This window comes from Diadema setosum, chromosome 19 (assembly GCF_964275005.1).
Source record: "Diadema setosum chromosome 19, eeDiaSeto1, whole genome shotgun sequence".
NCBI classification, from domain to species: Eukaryota; Metazoa; Echinodermata; class Echinoidea; order Diadematoida; family Diadematidae; genus Diadema; species Diadema setosum.
Window position 1 is genome coordinate 4,599,236 of NC_092703.1, and position 23,260 is coordinate 4,622,495.

The 23,260-nt window shown below is 36.6% G+C and overlaps 1 protein-coding gene across 1 annotated transcript; it reads right to left on the reverse strand.

The window, feature by feature from the left end:
• Window positions 1-1,114: 1,114 nt before the first annotated feature.
• LOC140242915 (uncharacterized) lies at window positions 1,115-22,929 on the reverse strand. Its single transcript, XM_072322662.1, has 4 exons — window positions 22,873-22,929; window positions 6,894-7,088; window positions 3,261-3,368; window positions 1,115-1,277 (listed from the first exon to the last, which is right to left on the reverse strand). The coding sequence occupies exons 2-4, from the start codon at window positions 7,017-7,019 to the stop codon at window positions 1,125-1,127; spliced, it is 387 nt and encodes a 128-aa protein (XP_072178763.1). The 5' UTR covers window positions 7,020-7,088; window positions 22,873-22,929; the 3' UTR covers window positions 1,115-1,124.
• Between the last annotated feature and the right edge of the window lie 331 nt (window positions 22,930-23,260).

Consider the following 23,260-nt stretch of genomic DNA (forward strand, 5'->3'; position numbering starts at 1 on the left):
TTATATGTCTTATGTTGTATTATCCGTGGCTACATGAATAAAAGTCTCTAAAATCTTCGTTTTCATTAGAAAGTTGAGCAACATTGAAGACACACACAGAGCATACAATAGTTTATAGTCAATCTCAAATTCTTTTTGAAACACCCCAGGGAGCCTGTACAGATTACTTATACTTCTAGTGAAGATCGTCATTCAGAGGTCATGAAGCCATTAATCCAATCCGTCTCAAATAATCTTACACTCATTCATTCAATTCAATTGTGTTTTTCTTTCCATTCAACAGAAAGATGAAACAAAAGAAAGTATAGTTACATTAAAGAAATCATATTTTATTAACAATTTGCAAGCAATGCAGATTATAAAATTTTGATACAAGGGATATGAATTGATGATTAACAACAAAAAACCCGAATAGAAACAATGCATGCTTTGCAATGTTGACAAAAGGTAACTGTATCGATGAAAAGGATTAATTTACTGAAAAGAGGAGCTTATACAACGTTGATCACAAAAGCAGACACCTCTGTGAAGTAGATTTAATTCCCATCCTTATTTAATATGTACTATGCATATGTATGTACTTGAAAAAAAAATACAAATACATGTATGTTGTTACTCATTATCAAAATGCACTTTGTTAATTAACGTTTTTTAAATCATTACTATGTTCTACTTATGCATTGTATATAATTTTCCCTGTTTATTTGATGGAAATGAAAATAAATTAAAACCTTTGAACCTTTGAAGATAAAGCTCTGCCACAAGGTCCACCTTTTGAGCAGAATGTCCCCCCCCCCCTCCCAAAAAAGGGAGAAAATGTCACACTTGAAACAGGTGTCTGAAACAGGTGTCTTGCAATGAACACACTGTTACGGAAAATACCCTTGCCACTCTAGTTTTCAACACTTTGCACACACTTAGTCACTTTACCGCTATAACGTAATGTAGGCCTACTCTGAGATATAGAGCTGTATAAAGACAAAAAAAAATATGAAACTTCTTGTAACATACACAACTATAAAGTATAATCAAAGATACGCGTTGGTAGATAAAAAGCTAGTCTGACCACAGCTCATAGAATGGGTCAAACGCTATGGATGTGGAGGTCCGAATGAAATGTGGGTCTAGAAGTAAGGGTCGCGGTGGTATTGGTTATTTCGACAGATGCAGTTGTCGCCCTCTCCGCATTCCTCGCCAGAGTAGGTGTAGCAGCCCATACGACCGCAGCAAGGGGTGGAAGAACCGGGTTGGCACTCGTTTCCCTGAGTGATACACACCTGGATAGCAGGATGAGCAGCGATGGAGGATTCAGTGATTCATGTTTGTCAATACATAGATTGTACATGTATGTGTATAGGCCTACATGATAGTACCGCATAGCACCTGCCACAGCCGGCGCCACGTTTTGGTGTTTTTTGTTTTTTGTTTTTTGTTTTTTGTTTTTTGTTTTTTTTTAATTGGGGGGGGGGGCAGGTTTGGTATTTCTTGTGCCATTTTTGGGTTTCATCAGCTAACGAGCATAAAAGCAAAACAAAACTAAACTAAAAAGCCCTTCAGCACAACTTTCTAGTCCCATTTCCCGGTTTCTTCAGCTGGTAAGCACACACACACACACACACACACACACACACACACACAGGCCTTACCCGCGCTACACTTCAAGATTTCATCAACTGTGGCAAAAACATAACCACATTCCCTTCTTTTTTTTTTGGGGGGGGGACCCTCCCCTGTTCCGCCACCCCTGCCTACTACAAAGTATCCAGAACATTTTCCGAAGCGTACATACTATATACATTGCAATTTGTTTTAAGAGGCCTGAATGTGTAACCAATGACCCATCTGTAACATGAGTGAGAACCATTAACTATGAACTTAGCACGTATACATTTATATGCATTTATGCACACCGTAATTTCTATCTGATACCTCTATACATTGCATCAACCCTGAGGTATATGCAATCGGATTTCCCATCACCGTCAGTAGACAAACGTATACACTAACAAACGTTGGTGGAGTTATATTACAGAGAGTTTCAGCCAAGACAAACACACACTCAGACCCCCCCCCACTACTAATGCTACGATTCTGCCAAGATCACTTTCGAAACACTCGCCCGAAAAATAAAGAAATAATGAAAAAACTAGAAATGTCGCTACGGCGACTGGTGTATGCCTCCGCCATAATGCATGGTTCTCCTATTAAAATAGGTCTATAGTACAATGTCTTGACAATGTGTGATGACAGTTTCACACAACTGGCAAAATATTAAAATGACAGTTTTGCCACAAATGTGCTGAATGTTCACTTTCCTAGAACTAGGTTCAATTGGATGAATGATTAAAACGTCAGAGTGCAGGTATTTGGGGGAAATGATGATTTTCACTTGACTTTTGACCCTTTTACAAGTTTATGCATTGAGTAATTTTCAAGGTATTGAGAAAAAGTATAATTTCAGTATCAATGGTAAAATAGTATTATCGAAACCTGGCCTTTGACCTTTGACCCCACAGTTCCAAAGAGAATCACTGTTAGGTAGAACATGCATAAATATGTAAGTTTCATGACAATACCTTGAGTTACTTTTGAGATATGGAGGAAAAAGTGCAATTTAGCACTTTCACTTGACATTTGACCTTTTGACCTTTGACCTTTTGGCAAGAAACTTCCCACAGAAAATATATTGCGTTATACATGCATACATCAAGTTTTAAAAAAATCCTTCAGGCATTGCATAATAATAAGGAAAGTAGTTATATTTTGAGGAGTTAACCTTGACCTTTGACCCCTGACCTTTGACCCATGACCCCCAACTTCCCTAGATAATCACTGCCCATCGGTACAAGCATATATACTAAGTTCCATGAAGATACCTTGAACCATTTGCGAGATATGAAAAAACACATGAAATTTCAATTTTTTTCACAAAATAACCTGTGACCTTTGACCTTTGACCCTGTGACCCTTAAATCCACACAAAGTATTATCCCCCCAGGATATACCCTCATACTAAGTTTGATGCAAAACCACCACACGGTTCTTGAGATATCGACAAAAACAAAACGGGACGGACAGACGTACGTACGGACGTACGGACGTACAGACGTACGGACGGACGGACGGACGGACGGACGACCCGAAAACATAATGCCTCCGGCCACTTCGTTGGCGGAGGCATAAAAAAAGCCTACATTTTGTTTTTCCTCTTCGAGCATCGTGTACGTAAATCACCGATAAGGCACTGAGCTCTAGCTCACCTCTCGTGGTCTGATGGAGCTAACTCGGGTCCGTGATTTCATCTTTCTCGCTTGTAAGTAATCAGCTAACAGTCTCCTGATGACCGATGAGGGCGCCGTCTGAAATCCCTGCAAGGGGGGGGGGGGTAAAAATACAAGTCGTTTGATGGCGGAGACGATTCGACGTGCGTGAGACTCCCTTGTACCAAGATGGAATTTGAGTTTGCTATCATTACACATGCAACTCCAGTCTTCAGGTCAATTTTTTGAAATCGTTAAAGGGGAAATCCATTCCAAATATAACTTAGTCTGATAAGAAAGAGTAATATTATTACGAGTTCAGTGGTATACGATTGATCGAAATCGGATGAAAAATAAGGAAGTTATGACATTTTGAAATTTCACTATTTTTTGAGGGGGGGGGGACAGTTCTTGAACAGTCAATATGAATATGCAAATGGCAAAGTGAGCATGTCATTCCCTCACAACTTGCCATATATTTTGTACATAAAGTTTTGAAATGTCCAGTTTTTCATTCAAATGCAATTATGCCCAAGGCTCAAATCCTGATATATCTGACTGATCACTATTCTGAAGTTATTCAACCAGGAATAACGTCATGTTTGAGACTTCAATGACAGAAACATTGAATTTTCATCATTTTGTGTACATGATCAATGGAAAATTGTGAGGGTATGACATGGTTAGCTCACTCATTTGCATATTCATATCCACTGTACAAGAACTATTTTGCAGAAATTAGCAAAACTTCAAAATGTCATAACTTCCTTATATTTCATCCGATTACAGTCAATTTTTTTACTATTGAACTTGTAAAATTTAACTCTTTTCTATCAGAATAACTTATATTTGGACTGGATTTCCTCTTTAAGATTACACAACATCGCCTTTCTCCATTTGCATAATATGCACTCAAATAATTATATAATATTAACTGGCCTCGAGGGAGATACCAGAAAATATTGCCCAAACTGAAGGAATATTGCCCGAGTCGAAGACGAGGGCAATATTCTTTCAGTGCGGGCAATATTTATCTGGTATCTCCCTCAAGGCCAGTCAATATCATAATTATTACCTATCCCCTAGGTAAATTAAGAAAATATGTGAATACGGCTATACACTATGATATAAATCAAGCCACATTTGACTACCTTTAGATCTACCTTTAGACCGACACCCAGCGACGTCCTGGAATGTTTTCTTTTCGTGGACAATCGGAATGTTTACATTTAAAGCAGGGAGGTGGGGAGAGAGATCCCACTCTTTCTCTTCCCACCTCCCTGTGCGAAGTGAATGGTGAAAACCGGAAGATTGCACTGTTTTTACACATTGTTTTGTGTACGGTAAGGTGTGTGTAACCATGGACCTACAAACCGACACGCAGCGACGTGGCGAAAACCGGCAGAGGCGAACGAATATTGCCTGCTGACCTTTAACCCTGCAAAATAACAACTGCTGACCTTTAACCCTGCAGAATATCAACTGCAATTGCCTCGCAAAACTACCTCGTATAGGTAATAATTCATAATATGTTACGCTATTGAAAGCATACACCTAATGTTATCAGTTATTCTACTTAGTGTACATTTCATACCTTATTATTAATAGGCCCTACTCTACAATTCGCTTTGCCTTAATTTTATTTTTTGTCATTGTTTTCAATTAATCAAATAATATGATTGCTTCATGCATGCTTTGTATTTTTTCACTTTTTTTTTTGTTGGATGTTGGATGAAAGCAGGATCCTTCACGACAACAAGAGGTTCTAACCATTATACATTGGGTGCATTCATGTTCGGAGATATTGCTACTTGACTAATGATATCTGCAACTCACCTGCATTGAATCTAGCGCTAACACCTACCGTCGGATTAATGCAAGTGATACCTGTGAAATAACATCAATTCCCAAAAGTAGTTTTAACTTCACACCACCGCGAGTGGAAGTAAACGCGCAGGAATGTTTTTGCACGACGAAAAACGAACAAACCCACAAAAAAGCGATTGCGTTTGGGTCAAGTCAATGTGAAAAGACGCAGTGATGAACGTTTGGTTTACTGGGCAAGTGGAAGTAGGATTAAATATCCACAAATTTCTTAACATTTCCAAAATGCAACGATCTCGATTTTGCTCCTCGACATTTAAGTAATGTGGCCATGTCCATAGTGCTCATGCACTCCCCATTGGCTTTTGTACTCTACAAGGAGGTACCCTAGTCCCTAGCCTATAGTACACTGTACCTCTTTGCATTTGCATAGGCTATGCACGTACACACTACTTGATGTGAGTGGGGACAACATGTAGCCACATGTGGATGCTGGTCAAATCCACATGTGGGTCAAATACGTTCACAGCAACGCGAACATCCACACCGAACATGAATTGACTAAATTTGATAATCTCTGGGGGTTGGTGTTAGGCAGTGGAAAAAAAAAAAGAAACACGTCAAAGGATTTACAAATGTTATATTCAGAGAGAATATACATTCCGAGACAGTTTATAGACACTGAGACAAAGAGAACAATAAAAGCAAGTTACAACATTTTGTACGTTTTCTATAATAAAAGCAATCCAATATATTCAGTTTGTTTTAAGTAATCTTCGCATCTTCTCGAAGTATCACTGGTACTGTATTTTATCGACAATGAACAAAATTTTTCTCATGGTTAATAAAAACAAACAACAACAAATGCTCCCTTGGTATTTGACCAAATAATTTGATATGTGCACAAAATGCTGCAAAGTAACATGGAGCAACTTCAAAACCAGAAATTTGCGTTCAGAAATTTGAAAAGTATAAAAGAAAATTAATTCTTGTCGAAGTTATCATATTACACACTACATACAAACTATACTATAGCAGGCATCGTATACGATGTGCCGTATAGCCGATAACCGCCAAGAACAAATACATTGAACTACAATCATTTTCATTACATATAGCGTTTGCTATTAACGAGGCAAAATTCTTTGCGTTACAAAATTACAGGACGGTAATGGTAAAAGGTTCTCTTGCAGTGGGTTCAAAGATGATACCTTACATTACACTTTATTGCTTGGATTTTCAAAGATGGACGATGCAAAGTGTAGATGAAGAGGGAAAATTTATACTATATCTACAAAATGAACTATAAATGAAGTCATTGATGTCGCACGTAATACAAAATGAACTATAAATGAAGTCATTGATGTCGCACGTAATACAAAATAATCGAAATATTCAAGAAAAAAAAAGATCACAAAAAGGGACAAAGAACAAAAAATTAATTGAGACCTGTGCTGATCATGAAAATCCACGAAACAATGAACACATAATGAAATGTTCCTTACAGGGATTTTGATAGAAGTTCATGTATTTACCCAACAGAACAATGAGATGCATGAGAATTCAACATTCTAAAAAAATGGATTTGATATGGCGACAATCATCAGGCGAGACTTCAGCGTTTAGAATTTTAAATCCGATACTTTAATTTGTAGGGAAAAAATACATGGGGAATTGAATGGTACTATAGTTTTTTTTTTCTATAATAATGAGGGTCGTAATACAAACATAATAAAATAGGTATATAGGTCTACATAAGGACTGGTTGATACAGGAATATTTGCAACAGGTATAATAATTGCTGTTTACCTGAAAACTTTGTGGTTCCCTCCGTTCACACCGCTCTGAGGCGTAGGCTCCGGGGTAAGTGGAGAAGACGAAGAAAATGAGAAGAGACAAGCAACACACGTAGAGTTTCCAGCTCCAAGAGGCCATGGTTTCCTTCGATGTACGGTAATCCTGCGCGAGAGTGTATAGGGAGCCTTCAAAGCGCCCGCTGTCCACCTGGCGTTCATTAATGTGGACAATGAAATCTTTACATCAGTGACCATAATGTAACTGTCACTACATCACGACGCCGTTTTTGGTTGTGTTAAAATATCCAGTGTATTATCTCATGATATCATTGCGACCAGTTAAATGTTACGAGGGCCTTGTACTTGTTTTTGTTTGTAACAAGCATACACTGTAATCTATATTCGTATAAGAATAATACGAATGAATGCATTGGAATGAAGAAGTCAAACGATCCTAGTCAGGTGACTCACACCTTAATCTGAGATAATATCAATTACACAATGAATTTCACACCGTCATATCTCTATCAATCGTGCATTTCATCCCCCTCTATAGTTTTTACGTATGGTGTTAGTATTGCTCCTGTACTGTCATGACCAGAATCATCTAAATTAGATTACTCGTTCCTACAAATGTAAAATTAAATAAGCTCAAATGACTTGACATGGTTAACAGAGGTTCTCTCAATCGAGATATTTTTTTAGTGTTCAGTTTTACGACACATTTTGAGACAATTGATGTATTGATGCATTTAACTCACAACATTGTCCATGGGTACGAGGATTGACACCAACAATTATGGAAAACATTAATGGTCATGTGAATGAAAGCTATAAAAAGAAACACAGAGGGACATCGTATTCATTATGAACTCGGGAACTGGCAGTAATATCAGACAGATCTCTATCCAAATATCAAACAATTATCTATCAGCTCATATGTTTTGTTGTTGCTGTTGTTTCTAAAAGAACGCCAATTTTAGCAAAGATGACGTTACATGATGACCCATACGAAACAATCAGATCATTCGATTATTATGAACTATACAAGGATAACATTGAGATGAAAGCATACATTGTAGTGCTTAAAGGCATACTATTTACCATTTGCAGAAGAAACAAAAACCCAGCGTTAGTGCTCTGAAATAGGTCTAAAATGTGAGTTATGGATAGAAACGACCTCTGTAAAAACTTGAATCCGTATAATCAATTTTAAGTATTGTTAAATACACAAAATGTGAACAATAGTTATAGTAAAAATGATTCCAGACTAAACCGTCTACAGTTACGGTTTAATGAGAAAAATACTGATATCTCCTTATATTTTAGGCTTTCTTGCAAAAATCTTATATGGTAGGATGTTTTGTGATACAACAGACCAGGGAGGTGCTCCCTGAACAGACCCACGCGTATGCATCAAATGTGAGATCTTGATTTTTTTTTTTAATCATTGCTCCCAAAGGTAAACAGGACCTTTAACTGTGTGACTTAATTAAGCTGATGTGTAATCATTTCTTACAAGAAGTCAAACAGATTGGCACATGCTTACTGAGGAAAAAAAAATGTCATTAGAAATGGCGTGCACACTTGTTACATCGAATCAAGATACGTATGAAAATTAAAATTGAATTGATATGTTGGTTTTAACAATGCCATGTTGTAAAGCTTCATTATGCAATAATTGATTATAATATATCTGATTTATGAGAACAAGATGCAATCCTCTGATGTCATTTTGAAATAATTTGTAACGAAAACCAGGAGGTAAAAGATGAACTCAAAGAAAAGGTACCTTGTTTAGGACTGTACATATTCACCCTATAACACCTTTATACCCCACCTTTATCTCCGCTTTCTGCTCTGTCCCTATCTGCCTCTCTCTCCCTCCCCCCCCCCACCTCTCTCTCTCTCTCTTTCTTTCTTTTCCTTCTCTCATTCTATTTGTCCTTCTATCCGTATACTTCGTCGTGCAAGAATAGAAACAATGTTAGCCACCGGGCATTAATAATGGTCTTTTTGGTTTCTGAATTGGCTTGTCAAGCCGACTTTTGCTGAAAAAGGCGACACAGTCCTCTAATTCCTTCGCACCTCTCACTCATTTCATACCCCCCTTCGTTTCCTAATCTAGCTGTAATTCTGGCTTCAGGCCTTAGTATTGCCTATTCACGTATGTTATGGTATGTTCAAGTGGCCTATGTTTATCTTCATGTTCTCAATGGCGAGCAATTCAAAGTGCTTGACTTGACTCACAATGACGTTTCAGCCAGATACCTCGCTTCAAATGTTGTCTACTTCACGGAGGCATAAAGTCTAGACAGCCTTATACACCCTGCTACACAAACACACACAAACACACACACAAACATACGCGCGCACACACACACACACACATCTTTTTCTGGTACTCAATTAAAAAATTAAAAGTTCTTCTCTTTTTCTAATGCCATGCTGTTAAAACAATAGGTGACTAATTGAATACAAAACCAAATCTGCTTTAGTTTATTGATAGTATTTGAGAACTTAAAAAAAAACAAAAAAACTTGCTTATGATTCACTGATATGCTGTCCATGGGTTTGTACACACAAATTAGACACACTGCAGAGTTACTTAAATTCAATATTTGCAGACAGATAACTATCAACTTAACCATTCCTTGCTATGTCAGTCTTATTATCTCACTCACAAGACTCAGGAGAAAAAAAAATAACCAGTTGCCTATACAAAGGTGATGCAAAGCGTTCAAAACTTCATAAAGATAATATAATATTATGCTGGATAGATGCGTAAGATATGTGTTCATATAGCACAAAGATTAAAAAAAGCACCGTTGATGTTGTTGTTATAATCTCATATAGATTAAAAGAACTGTTGTTACTTTTTTTCGTATTTTAATTACGGCATTTTGGCTGAGAGAGAAGCTTCAATTAAGTCTGGCTTCTCTTGTCGAATTCCAGGCATGCGTGCAGGAAGAGCAGTGATTAAATCAGTCTAATGGAAAACATTGCTCTTCAAGACCATTCAGGAAGCGGGAGGGTGTATATGGAAAGATGGAGCCCGTAAATCCCTGCAGGCATGACTACCAGATGAGGTGGGTCCCATTCCGCATCCGAATTCACATCAGCAACGATACTTACATCTCACATGACCCGTTAAACCCATACGTGGACCACTTTAATCTTGCGGTTTCCTTCTCCCTTTAAAACTCCAACAAGTATGCTAAGTGGTACAACGTTTAGGATTCAATGTACCACATGCGATAATTTGCTGGGTTTAGGTCATGCTCAATTTAATGTTTAAGATAAAAAAAAAAAACACGTTTACAAATCTTTATGTTATCTAATTTTGCACATTATTATTGCTGAGTACAAGCTTGGAAGCACTTTTCCTGTCATCTTAATAGGTACATCAAAGCGAAGGACCAAGACAAAAGTCTGAAGTAATAAGGATGTACCTCTCATTCTCAGTGAATAATAGTCATTTTGATATCCGAATACAGTTATTTATGAAAAATTCAATGTCCTCATTAAATCATAATTCTGCGATAATGCTTAATGAATACATACTAACGACGGATATAAATTTTGTAAATTATTAAGGGACGTGTACATTTACTTAAATGCAATCAAATGCATCTACTTTTTTTTTTTAATTTACCGCTAGATCATGATTTTTTTTTGCGGGACGTATACAACATCTACTTCGATGCAAACAAATTCATTTACCGCTAGGTCAATTAGTCAATGTTACTCCGGTCATGGTATATAGAGAGTCATTTTCTTTTCCCCATCTGATATTCAAAAGCTGTCGACATGTCACAAACTCAATTTTCTGCTATCAAGTAAGCCGGATTTTAGTAGTACGTGAGAAGGCATCTAAGAATTGGCTGTCTTTCTTACTCATACGTGACTTTAATTCGTCGTATTAAAATGCACGACAATGCTTGCAGGAAACCGAGACGAAATCAACAGGAAGACCGTGTCACAATTCTTAAAGTGGAGAAAAATCGCAGAAAGAAAATTTCCATTTTGTTTCAGTTTATGTGTGTCTTCAGGAGTTTATTAATCGGAGGAAGATGTGTTTCGAAAAGCAAAGAAGAATGCCGAGTCGGAAAAAAAGAACATAATTTTGATGTTCGTAAAAAAACATAAAAAAAAACAAAAAAACAAACAAACAATGAACGTTCGCGAAAGTTGAGAGAAGTGAGGCGTGTGCTTAGAGGGTCACGTTCTTCATTTGATGTCGGATTTCAAAATACTTAAAGTGCAATGCTATGTTTTAGAAAGTGAAAAAAAAATTCAAAATATTTCAAGTGCTTTGATATTGATCACAACTCTTTTACTGTATACTATATCAAATGAAATGAAATTTTCTTCTTTCAAATCAAATTAAAAGTGAGTTGTTATCTTTAATCTATTTTTTCCGTATTGTAAAAATCTAGTAACGTTGGATTTAATTCGGTTTATCTTTGTAATAATGAATGTGATTTCTTTATACCAATTGTACCATTAGATACATCTAAATAGAATGTTGTGAGGTGGTGACATATGAAAGCCACCTTTATTTTACGTAAATTTTGTAGTCGCAGCCATTACCAATTACCGCTGTCTAATGAAAATTTGGTAGCGATATACAAACTTGAACATTCAAAAAGGTTTCTGTCTCAGAGATGTCCAAATTGAACGAAACTTCTGCCTTTTTTTTCTTGATGCATCTCTATAATTTCGGTCAAAGCAAACATGGGACATTTATACTTCATCGTAGTTACATGATTGAACATTAACGTCCTGAGTACTCAGAGTTTATCACACTTTTATTCATGAAACATACCGTACATCTTCCTATTGCAATGTTCAACAGAAAACAATTTTATCACTTAAACATTTTTACTTATTATATCAACTGAATTTCTGTATTTCTAGTTGAATCCCTGAAATCTGTGTAATACATTTAAAGGACAGTCAAATCCCGCCTTCACATGTAGAATAGCTCATCAGAAAAAAAAGTAGTTCTTTCATATCAATTAATAACCATGTCACTTTTCTTTCCATGTTTCTCTCCATGTTTCTAAAAAGCGAGATGTGTCTGTAACGTTATTTGACCAATTTGATTTATCTGAGTGGCCGATTATAAAGTTTGATATGTAATATTCACTGACATTCGACACTGCACATAACAATGATGGTCTTTAGCTTTCGTGTACAGAAGGAACATTCCCTGAACTAAAATACGATTATATAGCCTTATGCCAATGTCAAAGCCTTGGCCGTATATTTCCTGATTTCATACACTCAATTGCTCAATGACCAAATACCAAATATCAAGTAGCAAATCTCTATCTCATAATCATAAAGTTTACGTTAGTGGTTGCCTATGTCAAATAAGAAAGAATGATAGATTAGGCAAATGTTAGGCATGAAGATTGAAGTAAATGCCACAATGATCACATCATTGTCGAGTACTCGGCTTACAGGGATTTATTTTAAATCTTGGTCTACTCTTGAACGTCGTTATGTCAAGAAAAGATAAATGTGTTGTTTTTCACATACTGTTGTCGTCATTAGTATCAATTACACAGCACAGAATGCTTAGAATATTAAAACCAAGGATTTTGCATTCACATGAGATCCTTTGCTTCTTACTCTTTAGGTATATTATTTCGCTCTGTAATGATTGTAATCTGTTCCCGTAGAAAATGGATCAGTACAAAGTTATTTACATTTTATATAAATCTTTGCTAAAATATGGTGCTAAATTGAATTTCAGGAATTGATTCTCCTGTAATGATCTCATTCACTACGTCATGATAAAACTATAGAGGAACATGCTTTAACCAAAACTGTATAAAAAGACAACGTCTACAGCACACGACATTATTGATAGATATGTATAATGAAAACAAAAGAGATGGAAATTGACAGGGATGAAAAAAAAAGAGAACAAGAATAACTCACTGGTTTAAATGTTTCCGAGGATGAAGAAGTCCCTGACCGAAAGCCGAGTGTTTCCAACAAACAGGGTTAATACAACAAATAGACACCGAACTTTTGGCGCGCTCTGCCGAGTGGAAGCGAAATGACAGAATGATTTCTCGTTGAACCTGTCAAATCATTTCCGTGAGTCGGCGTGAACGAATTTTACAATCTCTCGATCGACGCACGCGCGATGCAAATAGATCGTGTGTATTCTAACTTATGTAAGGGGGAAAAAACGCCGTGATGTTGGCGATGGTGGTGGGTGGATGGAGGGGGGGGGGGGAGGGGGTGATTGGGTGTATATGGGGCGAAACAGCATCTGAACGTCCCATATTGGGAAATACATAGGAAGTGACGTCAATAAAACAAGAATGGATTGAAGCTATAAAGAAGGAGCTCTGCAAATTAAATAGTCGAGTTTCATGGATTTATATTATACCCCTTGATAGATTGGGCACTTTGGCTAAGTTCGCAGAATTCATAAAGATGCTCGTGAATGCTATAGTGAATTGTGAATTGGAATCCTTTTGGTATCATGTCGGTAATTGATTGTGTCATTAATAGAATTATTGCCTTGTGCGCCGTTCGGAAGAGTGTATATAGTTTTTATGTATCTTCATGAAATTACATAACACTTTCTTAACATTCACAGGGATTTGTACATAATCTCAGCTCTACAAAGTCCTTCATCTCATTCTTCTCTCTTTCTCTCTCTCTCTCTCTCTCTCTCTCTACCCTCTCATTCTCTTTGTCTATTGTCTGTGCTCTCTCAATTTTTGTCATTTTTGTCATTTTTTTTTCTCCATCTGAACCTTTGCCTTCAGCATTCATCTCTCAGCTCGTCCCTCCATCCCCTACTATAAGCTGTTATTTTCGCGAGGGTTTAATTTTCTCGAATTTCGCGAATCACAGTTGGATCGCAAATTTAACAACACGCGAGAATGTCTCCATGCGCTTGGGTAATAGTGCATTTACGTTAAGCGTTTGCGTCAATTCGCGAAAACAACATCTCGCGAAAACGTCTATGGCCCCCTCATTCGCGAAAATATCTGTACGCGAAAATAACATGGTATACAGATATACTCACCAATCAGACAGACAAGACAGTTATCACAGCTTCATGCCCCTCTCAAAATCACGCGTCTTTCTCATTCACCGACACGTGGTTACGCGGAAAGAAACAGTTTAAATAGTCACATCCAGTTTTCTTCTTAGCTCATGCTGGAGAATCAAAAGCCTGTTTGGTTCCAAACAACGACGCACCTTGTTAGTCAAATCTTTCCTTCTCCGAAAGCTGACAACATGGGAGAGTCGTTACTCACGTCTTCGGGAGATTTTACATATTCCAACACGTATAGTTTCCATCTTCTAATTAAAGCATTTGTATTCAGGAAGGCTCGACATGAAAGCGGCAGAGCGTGTCAAGAGTATTGCCTTACTTCTTTATGCTTAGAGGCCTGGATTGAATTTGCTTGACGTACATTTCAAAGGAAAGTGATTAGAAGACGCAAATCCGAATGAGCTATGGAGTCGCTAACGATTTTTATGCATATATTTTAAAAGAATAAAGCCCCTGAATTAAAGTCTAACCATAAGGACCAAAAATGGGTTACAGGTGAGCACTATTGTTGTTGTGGTTGTGGTTGTGGTTGCCGTTGTTATTGTTGATGTTGTTTTTATTTTTTGTGTGCTCTGTTTAAGCACAAAACACATTTAAACAAGATAGTTAGTCAGTGGGTATTGTATATGCATCCCAATCAGAAAGTAGGCCTATGGTTGAACGGCCAAATTTAGTTGGAAAAAGGCTCACGAATGTCGTATCAAAAAGGATATTTTAGCATGCAAATTCTCACTAAGAGCTTACGATTCTTAGCTCTATGATAAAAGATATCTTTCAAAAAAACATGTAATTGAAAGACTCTTTTCCAAGTCGTGTTATATTCAAAAGTAGTCTGTGTTACAAAGCTGCTGTGTGATACATTTATACACAGAAGCTTTAATCTGTCCTTGTAACGCAACCTTATAACGTGATCGAGTTAAGGAGACGTACGTGCACTTCGATAACACCACAAACCACAAATTGTGGATTGCCCGTTACAGGCCCGAAGGTGTATAATGATGCTGTATCACAATCCTGATTCCGACCTTCGCGGTCGGAATACAACCTGCACGGACAGAGGTATAGATTATGCTGTGGTTTGTCGAAGATAAAGTGTTTTCCTATCTACTGTAGATGGAATAGCAGAGTTTGACTCCGTGGCCTGGGGTTTGCTAGCGATGGATTTCTGCCTGCTTTAATTTATAACCCGGAAAGGATGATATGAACAAATTGAATCCTGACATGTTCTCGAAAAAAAAAAAAATAACGGGATATCTAACCCTTATATGGAGAATTAACGACAGATATGTAGCAATACAAATTGACATAATATAAGCAGAAGTGGATTGGTTGTCCTGATACTCCTTTTTTGTTATCGTTATTCGAATTCGAGGTAAACAACCTCTCAACACAAACTAGCGTACCGAAACTGCGCTTATGGAAGGGGTATATTTCGTCTGCAAAAAAAAAAAAAAAAAAAATGGTCATGACAATTCTGTTGGCTTATATTCAGCTACTGTCCTTCTTTTATAGAATGACCTTGTGAAGTAAATTTTGAGTGCATTTTCCCCGAAATCACTGTATTGACGTTAAATGAATGTGATGTGTGCTTATTTGGAATTCATGTAATATTCGTTTCAATGATGAGATTTTTAATAAGTGGTGCTGATAAAATGTAATTTGAATTGTCATATATATGCTTGTTGTTGTTGTGATCTTATTATATAAACATCACTCTTTGGGTAGAACTTGAAAATGAACTGCCTTTCAATATATTGCGTTGAAGTATTCCTATATTGAACCCGGAACAAGTATGAGGGACACAAGATTACCAAATCATTTTCTTTCCTCTAAAATGGTTCTGTCATGTGCCATAATCAATTAACGTCAACAATACCAGCTGGGGAGGAAATTACGGTTTGTTTTTTTCTTACTGAAATTAGTGTTTATTTCTATCTTTATTGAACGGTCAATTGTTGAGGAATATCAAGCATTATTCTGAACTCATTGATTTGAGTTTTTGTTTGTTCATTCATCTGATTCGATTTAATCTCATATTTTCATTTTAGAATTATCTTCGTGTGTGTGTGTGTGTGTGTGTAGGAAAATAATTGACAACATACCATTATCTACACAATTTATTACTTCAAAACACTTCTTTCGTTCTCACGCAAACAGCGTTAATTTTTCCGACCTACGTATCTCAATATAACTACATGTATATCTTTACAAATGACTGAATTAATCTATATTAAATACAATACATGTAGTTATAAAAAAAAAACCTCGAATAATATATTATTTACTCATTATTCATCTAGCGATCCACGTCCCACAAGCTTTGCTTTTTAGTGGATCACTATTTTTCATAAACGAATCTATTTTCCGCACGCCCACGAAGTATATATGCATTGTTCCTCCTAATTATTGTATATATATGTATATATATATATATATATATATATATATATATATATATGTTATATTATTTCTCTCGGATACTACATGAATCTTTTTCAAATGTTTGAACAATATTATTTCATGACATGTTACTTTGTACTATGTTTTGATTTTCGTTGATTGGAAATAAACTATGATTTAATTGAATTGAATTGAATTGAATGCATCAACAGAGGAATATGATTCTGTCAAAGATTAATTGGGTGAAATGCACAGCGGACCGCTGCAATTAGTCTTGTTCTTTACTTGGGTGGTGAACTCAGAAAATATCAGGGAAAATTATCGAAGTGTATAATATTATGTTTGAAAGAAAGATATTATTGAGAGGGGTAAAGGTTCAGGTGTGAGTTTCTTCAATTTGTCTCCCTCTACAAATTAAATTTGTTAAGATTGCAACTGCTGATCTGAAAATTATAACAAACTTATCGGAAAAAGAGGAACCAGTGGGACTCGAACCTGTCATCTACTAGCTGCTTCCTTTAGGCAGCGACACTCCACCACCGGGTGCACGTCACAAGACCGACACTCACAAGTCATAAAGCCCACGAGTCATACATCCCATGAGTTACACAGCTCACGAGTCATACAGCCCATTAGTTCGACACTAAGATAACAAGGTCCATGAGACCGACACACTATGCCCCGTGTTGTGTCTGTCAAGCTCGTGGGCTCTTTTTACCTAGTGTCGACCTCTGGACTTTATTTGCCTAGTGTCGAACTCACTGGCTATATGACTCGTGAGCTGTTGACTCATGGACCTGTTTTCAATGTCGAACTCGTGGGCTGTATGACTCGTGAGTATCGGTCTAGTGGGACGACCCCCTACCACCGGGTTGTCCCTTGTTGCCGGCAGTGACACGACGAACATGGAACAAATACCCAAGTTCCCAATTTCCGACATTGTTATGTTAATTGTCCATGGCGGACAAGGTACAATATTAAATGAAAGAAAGATATATTATTCAGAGGGGTGCAGGCTCATGAGTGAGTTTCTTCATTTTGTCTCCCTCTACAAATTGAATAATATCTTTCTTTCATTCAATATGCCTTGTCCGCCTTGGACAATTAACATAACAATGTCAGTATTTCGGAGTTTGGGTATTTGTTTCATGTTCATCGTGTCACTGCCGGCAACCAGGGACAGCCTGGTGGTAGTGTCGCTGCCCGGAAAGCAGTAGATATGATGACACGTTCGAGTCCCACTGGTTTCTACAGATCAGCAGTTGCGATCTTAACAAATTTAATTTGTAGAGGGAGACAGATACACAGTATTTATAGGAGAAACTCATACCTATGTTTATTCTACAACTTTATGTGACATAATCATTTTTTTTTTTGACTAAAGGAAGAAGACAGTTGTTTTTCTGAAACACAGCAACACAGTTGCTGTGTTTGTGCAGAAATGACATTCAAAATGAGCTTGAGAAGAATTCCAGGTGGACTCTGGTGTAGTACTGGTACATTATTATGTATGTGCTATATCAAGAGTGTCAACCACGCATTGAACTGTATTACGTCGTCTTCTGTCTTCTGTCGTAATAATAAACAATGACTATAAACTGACTTGTCATGGATAAAATACGTCGGCAGGAATTTCATTGAAGTTGAAGTCACTGAAAACGAAAGCTCCACCAAACAAACACGATGGCGGATGCATGCTGTAGTTTATTTTTTCCCCTTTTTTCTTTTTTTTTTCTTTCCTATCTAATTTGATTTCATGTCAGTTGACATTGGTTTCTTTGATTTTGTTTCATATATCTGTTTGTAGCTTCATTAAGTCATTATTCGTTCTCTTATGTATTTTCTGAGAGTCACATCGTACAAGCTTTGCTTTTTAGTGTATGGGACCCTCCATTTCCATTCCCATCCTTGTACTATGCATATACCTTAAAAAATGCAATTATGTTGTTACTCACGGTCACATGTATTTTGTTAATATACGTATTTCAAATTGTATTACAAATATATTCTGTACCCTGTTTATTAAATGGAGATGAAAATATAGTTGAAAGTTGATGAAGTCCGCGAGCCGAAGCCTGTAATACTCCACATGGAGTGAAAATGTGTATACATTTGGCAAGTCGTGAACACATGGTGAACGATTTAAAATATATGATTTAGATAATGTGATAATGTATTATGTATAGAGTGAATAAAGGGGCCAATATCAGGTGACGATGCTTTTCCCACACTTTCCACTCTGCCATGTTTTCGGTCGTTATCACGGCTGTGTGGTATGATATAGTCACAATACAATAAATATCTCATATTAATCTCATAAATTGGTAATAGGTGATACAGTCTAATGATAAATGACTACAAATGAAAGTTAAAAAAGATAGAGATGAAAACACTACGTATTTCCTCATTAACGATATCAATATATGTGACACTCTCAGGCTTCATGCAACGGGGCGGTGCTTTCTATTAGGAATTACATAATTCAGCTATTCACCAGTAGTTTTACCAGTACCATGATTACCAGCTTCGAAGCAATGAACAATTTAATTGTGTCTCGACTGGCTTTAAAGAACCCAAACCTTAACCAACACTGAATAACAATGACTGACGTCGTGTTCTGTTATGTTTTTCTATCACGGCAAACATTGTTCATCTCATCTTTCTCCTCTCTTTCATTTCCCTCATTCATTCTCATATTTCAGAATGTGATGATCTATCTATGGCGGGACTACTTTATTGCTTTTTCACCTTCTCTCACCTGGACCGTCTTTTATTGTGGATGCTCTGCTTTATGGGCAGGTTATTCCTATAAGATTCTCTCTGGCTGTGTCTTTCATAATCTATTACCTTTAATCTAGACAACATTCATTCCTCAATCATTTAATCATGCGTATTAAAGTTCCTCTTTTTCAGGATGGGTCAAACTTCTTCTAATTTTATGATAATGGTAGAAACTCTTCGTAATTTGGAGTTTTAGTCAGGTAAAAAAAGAAAACTCACTGAGTGTTTGATAGTTAGATCTTACTAAACTTTTTTAAATGTCTCTCACCCCTTTTAAATGATAATTAATAGTTATTATTATTATTATTTATTCGGCTTTCAATCACAAATACATTTTTCGAAATCAGAAAATTGTACATTGGAGTGGTAAGGGGGCACCAGGTTGGGCAGCCCGGGTCTGGAAAGAGCCAACTAAATGATTTAGGCCCTCAGGCCATCCTCCCCAACCCACCTGGTGCACTCAAAACAGTCAGTTTACAATATAAAAAATACAAATTTCATTAACAGGCATACATAAAAAACAAAACAACTGTTTCTTTGTAAGTGTCAATTTGTATTGAAATAGTAGTATGTCGTAAAAACAACTACATTGTATCTTAAGTACGGCTCTTGTTGAACAGAATCAGTTTATAGCCGAGTGTCAAAAGTAAGTTTACATCTGATTGATAATGATGCATCTTAAATCAAAGTATTGTCCAATTAAGGTTTAAGATATTATGTAGGCTTGGCTATGACCTAGAAAAGTGAATTTCTATAGTATTGTAAATAGCCATACTAGTAACAGGGTATCACGTCTTTTACATGCAGCATAGTCAACAAGAAAGCACCTTTTGAGAAGCCTAAATGGTGCAACTATCACGAAAGCCATTTACGTCGCAACACGATCTCTTGTCGGCATCTTCAAACACTTCTGTCTTGATACTCTCTCAAAGCATTCACAATTCTCCGCCCTGCATTCATGCAGAGATTCCAATTCTCTCGGTCGACGGGAGATCTCCCGCCGAAAGCCCAGTTTTGCAGAATCTCCAGTTCTCCCGCTTGAGATTTAATTTCTCCCGCTTGAAATTATTTCTTACTTAATTTCATTGCATGTGAATAAGCCGTAGATAGCGCGAGAGAGCATCTAAAACCTTAGACCGCAAGGGACTTCGCACTCGTGGTGTGCGCTTCACGTACATCAAGTTGGAGTCTCCCGTTTGCTAGGGGTTTCAGGCGGGGGAATCTCCAGATCAGAAGGTGCTTGGGGTTGGAGTCTTTGTTCATGGTCTGCTCTTCTCTATATTCAGTTGTTGCAATGTGGTCATTCAATATTTTGTTCTTGTTCTCGCATGCTTGTTGTTAGTTTGTTCAGTGTCATTTTCTTCGTTTAACTATGATAATTATATTATGTTTTCAACGATGCCAGGCTCATGTTCTCGCTTCCGATCCTCAGCGGAAGAGGCAAAGCTAATTAAGGATAATCCAATAGAAAGCAAGAACAAAAGGACAGAGTCAATATCAACCAAATTTTCACTCCAAAGACAGCAATTCGCACTTAAGATTTACAATCTTGAATGAGATAGAATGCGGAAAACAAGGTGAGTTCTTCCATGTCAATTAGTCATACGGGCAGATCTCCTTATTATATACAGAGCATCAAAGCTAATTATCAGATAATATAACGTAACTGACGACACCTCCTGTATCCGCCGATTATGCCCCCTGCAGAGTTCATAGGTGGTATATATGCATGTATGATCATATTATTTTTAATCACTGTTCTATACAGTGTTGCTGTTTTTTCAATTATGAAATATAAGATGATAATGATATATGGACTACAAGGTATACGTAGCCTCACTAAAGCATCAATATCGATTGTGCTATAGCACTGCTCTTCCTCCATACATGTATAGGCGTTGTCATTGTTATTTTCAATAATAACAAACAACGGTTGACTTCTAAAGAATCCTGCAACCATCTAAGCGGAAGTGGAGTTTTGTTTGTTTGTTTGTTTGTGTTTTGCTTTTCATAACAGGTTTAATAAATTTAATCAATATTAACGTTTTCGAGGAGAGCAAACTTATTCCCATGAAGTTAAGACAGCGAAACTAATGAAGTATTAGTTTCATGCAGTCATCATTGACAACATTAACATTTCAAGATGACTTAAGTAGGAATCCTAATTTCTTTACTCATTTTTCCACTAATAAAGTTACTTTAGTCATCTTGAAACAAAATATAAAATGGTGGCAATGATCACTGTAATCATTAACGCAGCATTAAACTGAGCGCATAGGTTAGAATGCTTGACACTGATATCATTTCTATTCGTGAAAGTTATTAATTGTATTATAGCTACATAATACTTGTAAATTATGTAGAGCATAATTTTTCTTGTTCGTATATGCGCTCAAGAAAAGGAAAGAACATCCAATCGCAATTTAACCGAATTTCATGTTTTGCTTAAACTGGTCGACGGAGAACTGTTTGTTACTTTGCACATGACTATCGTCATTGTTTGTTGATGCCTGATGGGGAGTAGATAAAAAGAAAAAAAAAACATTTAGAGTAGCCAAGCATGTAGCTCTTGATAAGAACTAAAATTATGGTTATGTGACAATGTCTTCTGTTCTGCAACTCAACAGAAAGTGAGCAAAACAACTTTCAGGGATGGTATATAAAATTGTATTGCTGAGGTGAGGATTGGACTTTTATTTTTTTTTTGCGAGCTACTTAAGAAACCACTTATGAAATAATACAAAGCATACTATTTCAAGAGGAATTCATTCTTGTTTGATGAAAATCTGTTTTTGATTGGCTGAGACATCCAAACACAAAGTAAAACAAAACATTCGTAGTAAAAGATGTGTCCCACTATCTATTAGGATCGCTCTGTTTTTGATATCTCAACCGTTTCAAAACCAAATTTTCATCAAATAAACGCTGAATTCCTCATGGAATTGCATCTTTTTTTCACATTTCATAAGAGGTTTCTCATTATCTCACCATAAAAAATGATAGAAACCTGAAATTATGTCTCAACCAAAAATATACGATCCCTTTAACTGAATACTTTATGAGTTGGAAAGCAAACATGCATCACCTTCTTTACAAAACAAACATTCTCCTCAATGAATATGTACAAAGTGACTGAAAAGCAGTATAACGATAGAAGTCAATATTGCTTCTTTAATGTCAGATTAGATATCATACAGTCTGTAAATGCGTTTGCGTTCCGAATTGTTATACGTAATTTTGTTGTTCGACCGAAAGTATGTTACCTCAATGAAATTGCACTCTGTTGGTGAAATATAAGAAAAGAACTTGCGGTCACTGTGGATTCGAATAAAATGCGAAGAGTGAGTTTGAACGAGGAAGTAAATAAAATTTTCTGCTTAAAACAACAACAACAACAACAACAACAACAACAACAACAACAACTATAGGAGTCTATCCTGTTCTGCTTGTATTCCACAAAAAGAGATAACTGATAATAAAGGTAATACTTTTTATTGTCTTCTCATTTGTAATGTTACATTTGATTGTTATGTGCTATTTGTATAAATCATTGAAAAAAATAAATGAAAACATAAATACAAAAAAGTATCTCACCTATTAATCTACTGTACGTATTTGCTTATTGAAAGCTAGGATTAGTATTCAAGAATCGTATGTTTAAAAAAAAAAATAAAAAGGGAGGGGGGGGGGGGTCAGGATGGTGGAAATTAGACATCACCTGCCTATATTAAGTTCCGTAACGACATACAGGTATATCCAGTTTTACGCCTTTTGCTTCCCGTCATTGGCACCAAGATTGAAGATCCGTCCATTGACATCATTCCGCGGGCAGGCGCCAATATGATATCTGCATAGGTTTGACATAGCTGCAGGCAGTGACCAACAATAATGAAAGTGAAGGGAGAAAGAATAATGGCAGTTTGTAACGGCAGGCAGTTCGTTCTATATTCGCTCACACTGCAAATAAAAATATATGTTTGATCTTATATTCTATACTTTATCATGACACTGACTGGCATGACAGGACTGATAATCGTAACTTTTACTCGAAAAGAAATGAAAACAAAATCCAACAACTCCTTAAGAAGCTTTTCATCTGATGTAGG

Coding starts and splice junctions, on each gene's coding strand:
- LOC140242915 (XM_072322662.1), bottom strand. CDS start 7,019: ATGGCCTCTTGGAGCTGGAAACTCTACGTGTGTTGCTTGTCTCTTCTC. Junction 3,369..6,893: donor GGGAACCACAAAGTTTTCAG/GTAAACAGCAAT, acceptor CCCCCCTTGCAG/GGATTTCAGACGGCGCCCTC. Junction 1,278..3,260: donor GCTCCATCAGACCACGAGAG/GTGAGCTAGAGC, acceptor CCTGCTATCCAG/GTGTGTATCACTCAGGGAAA.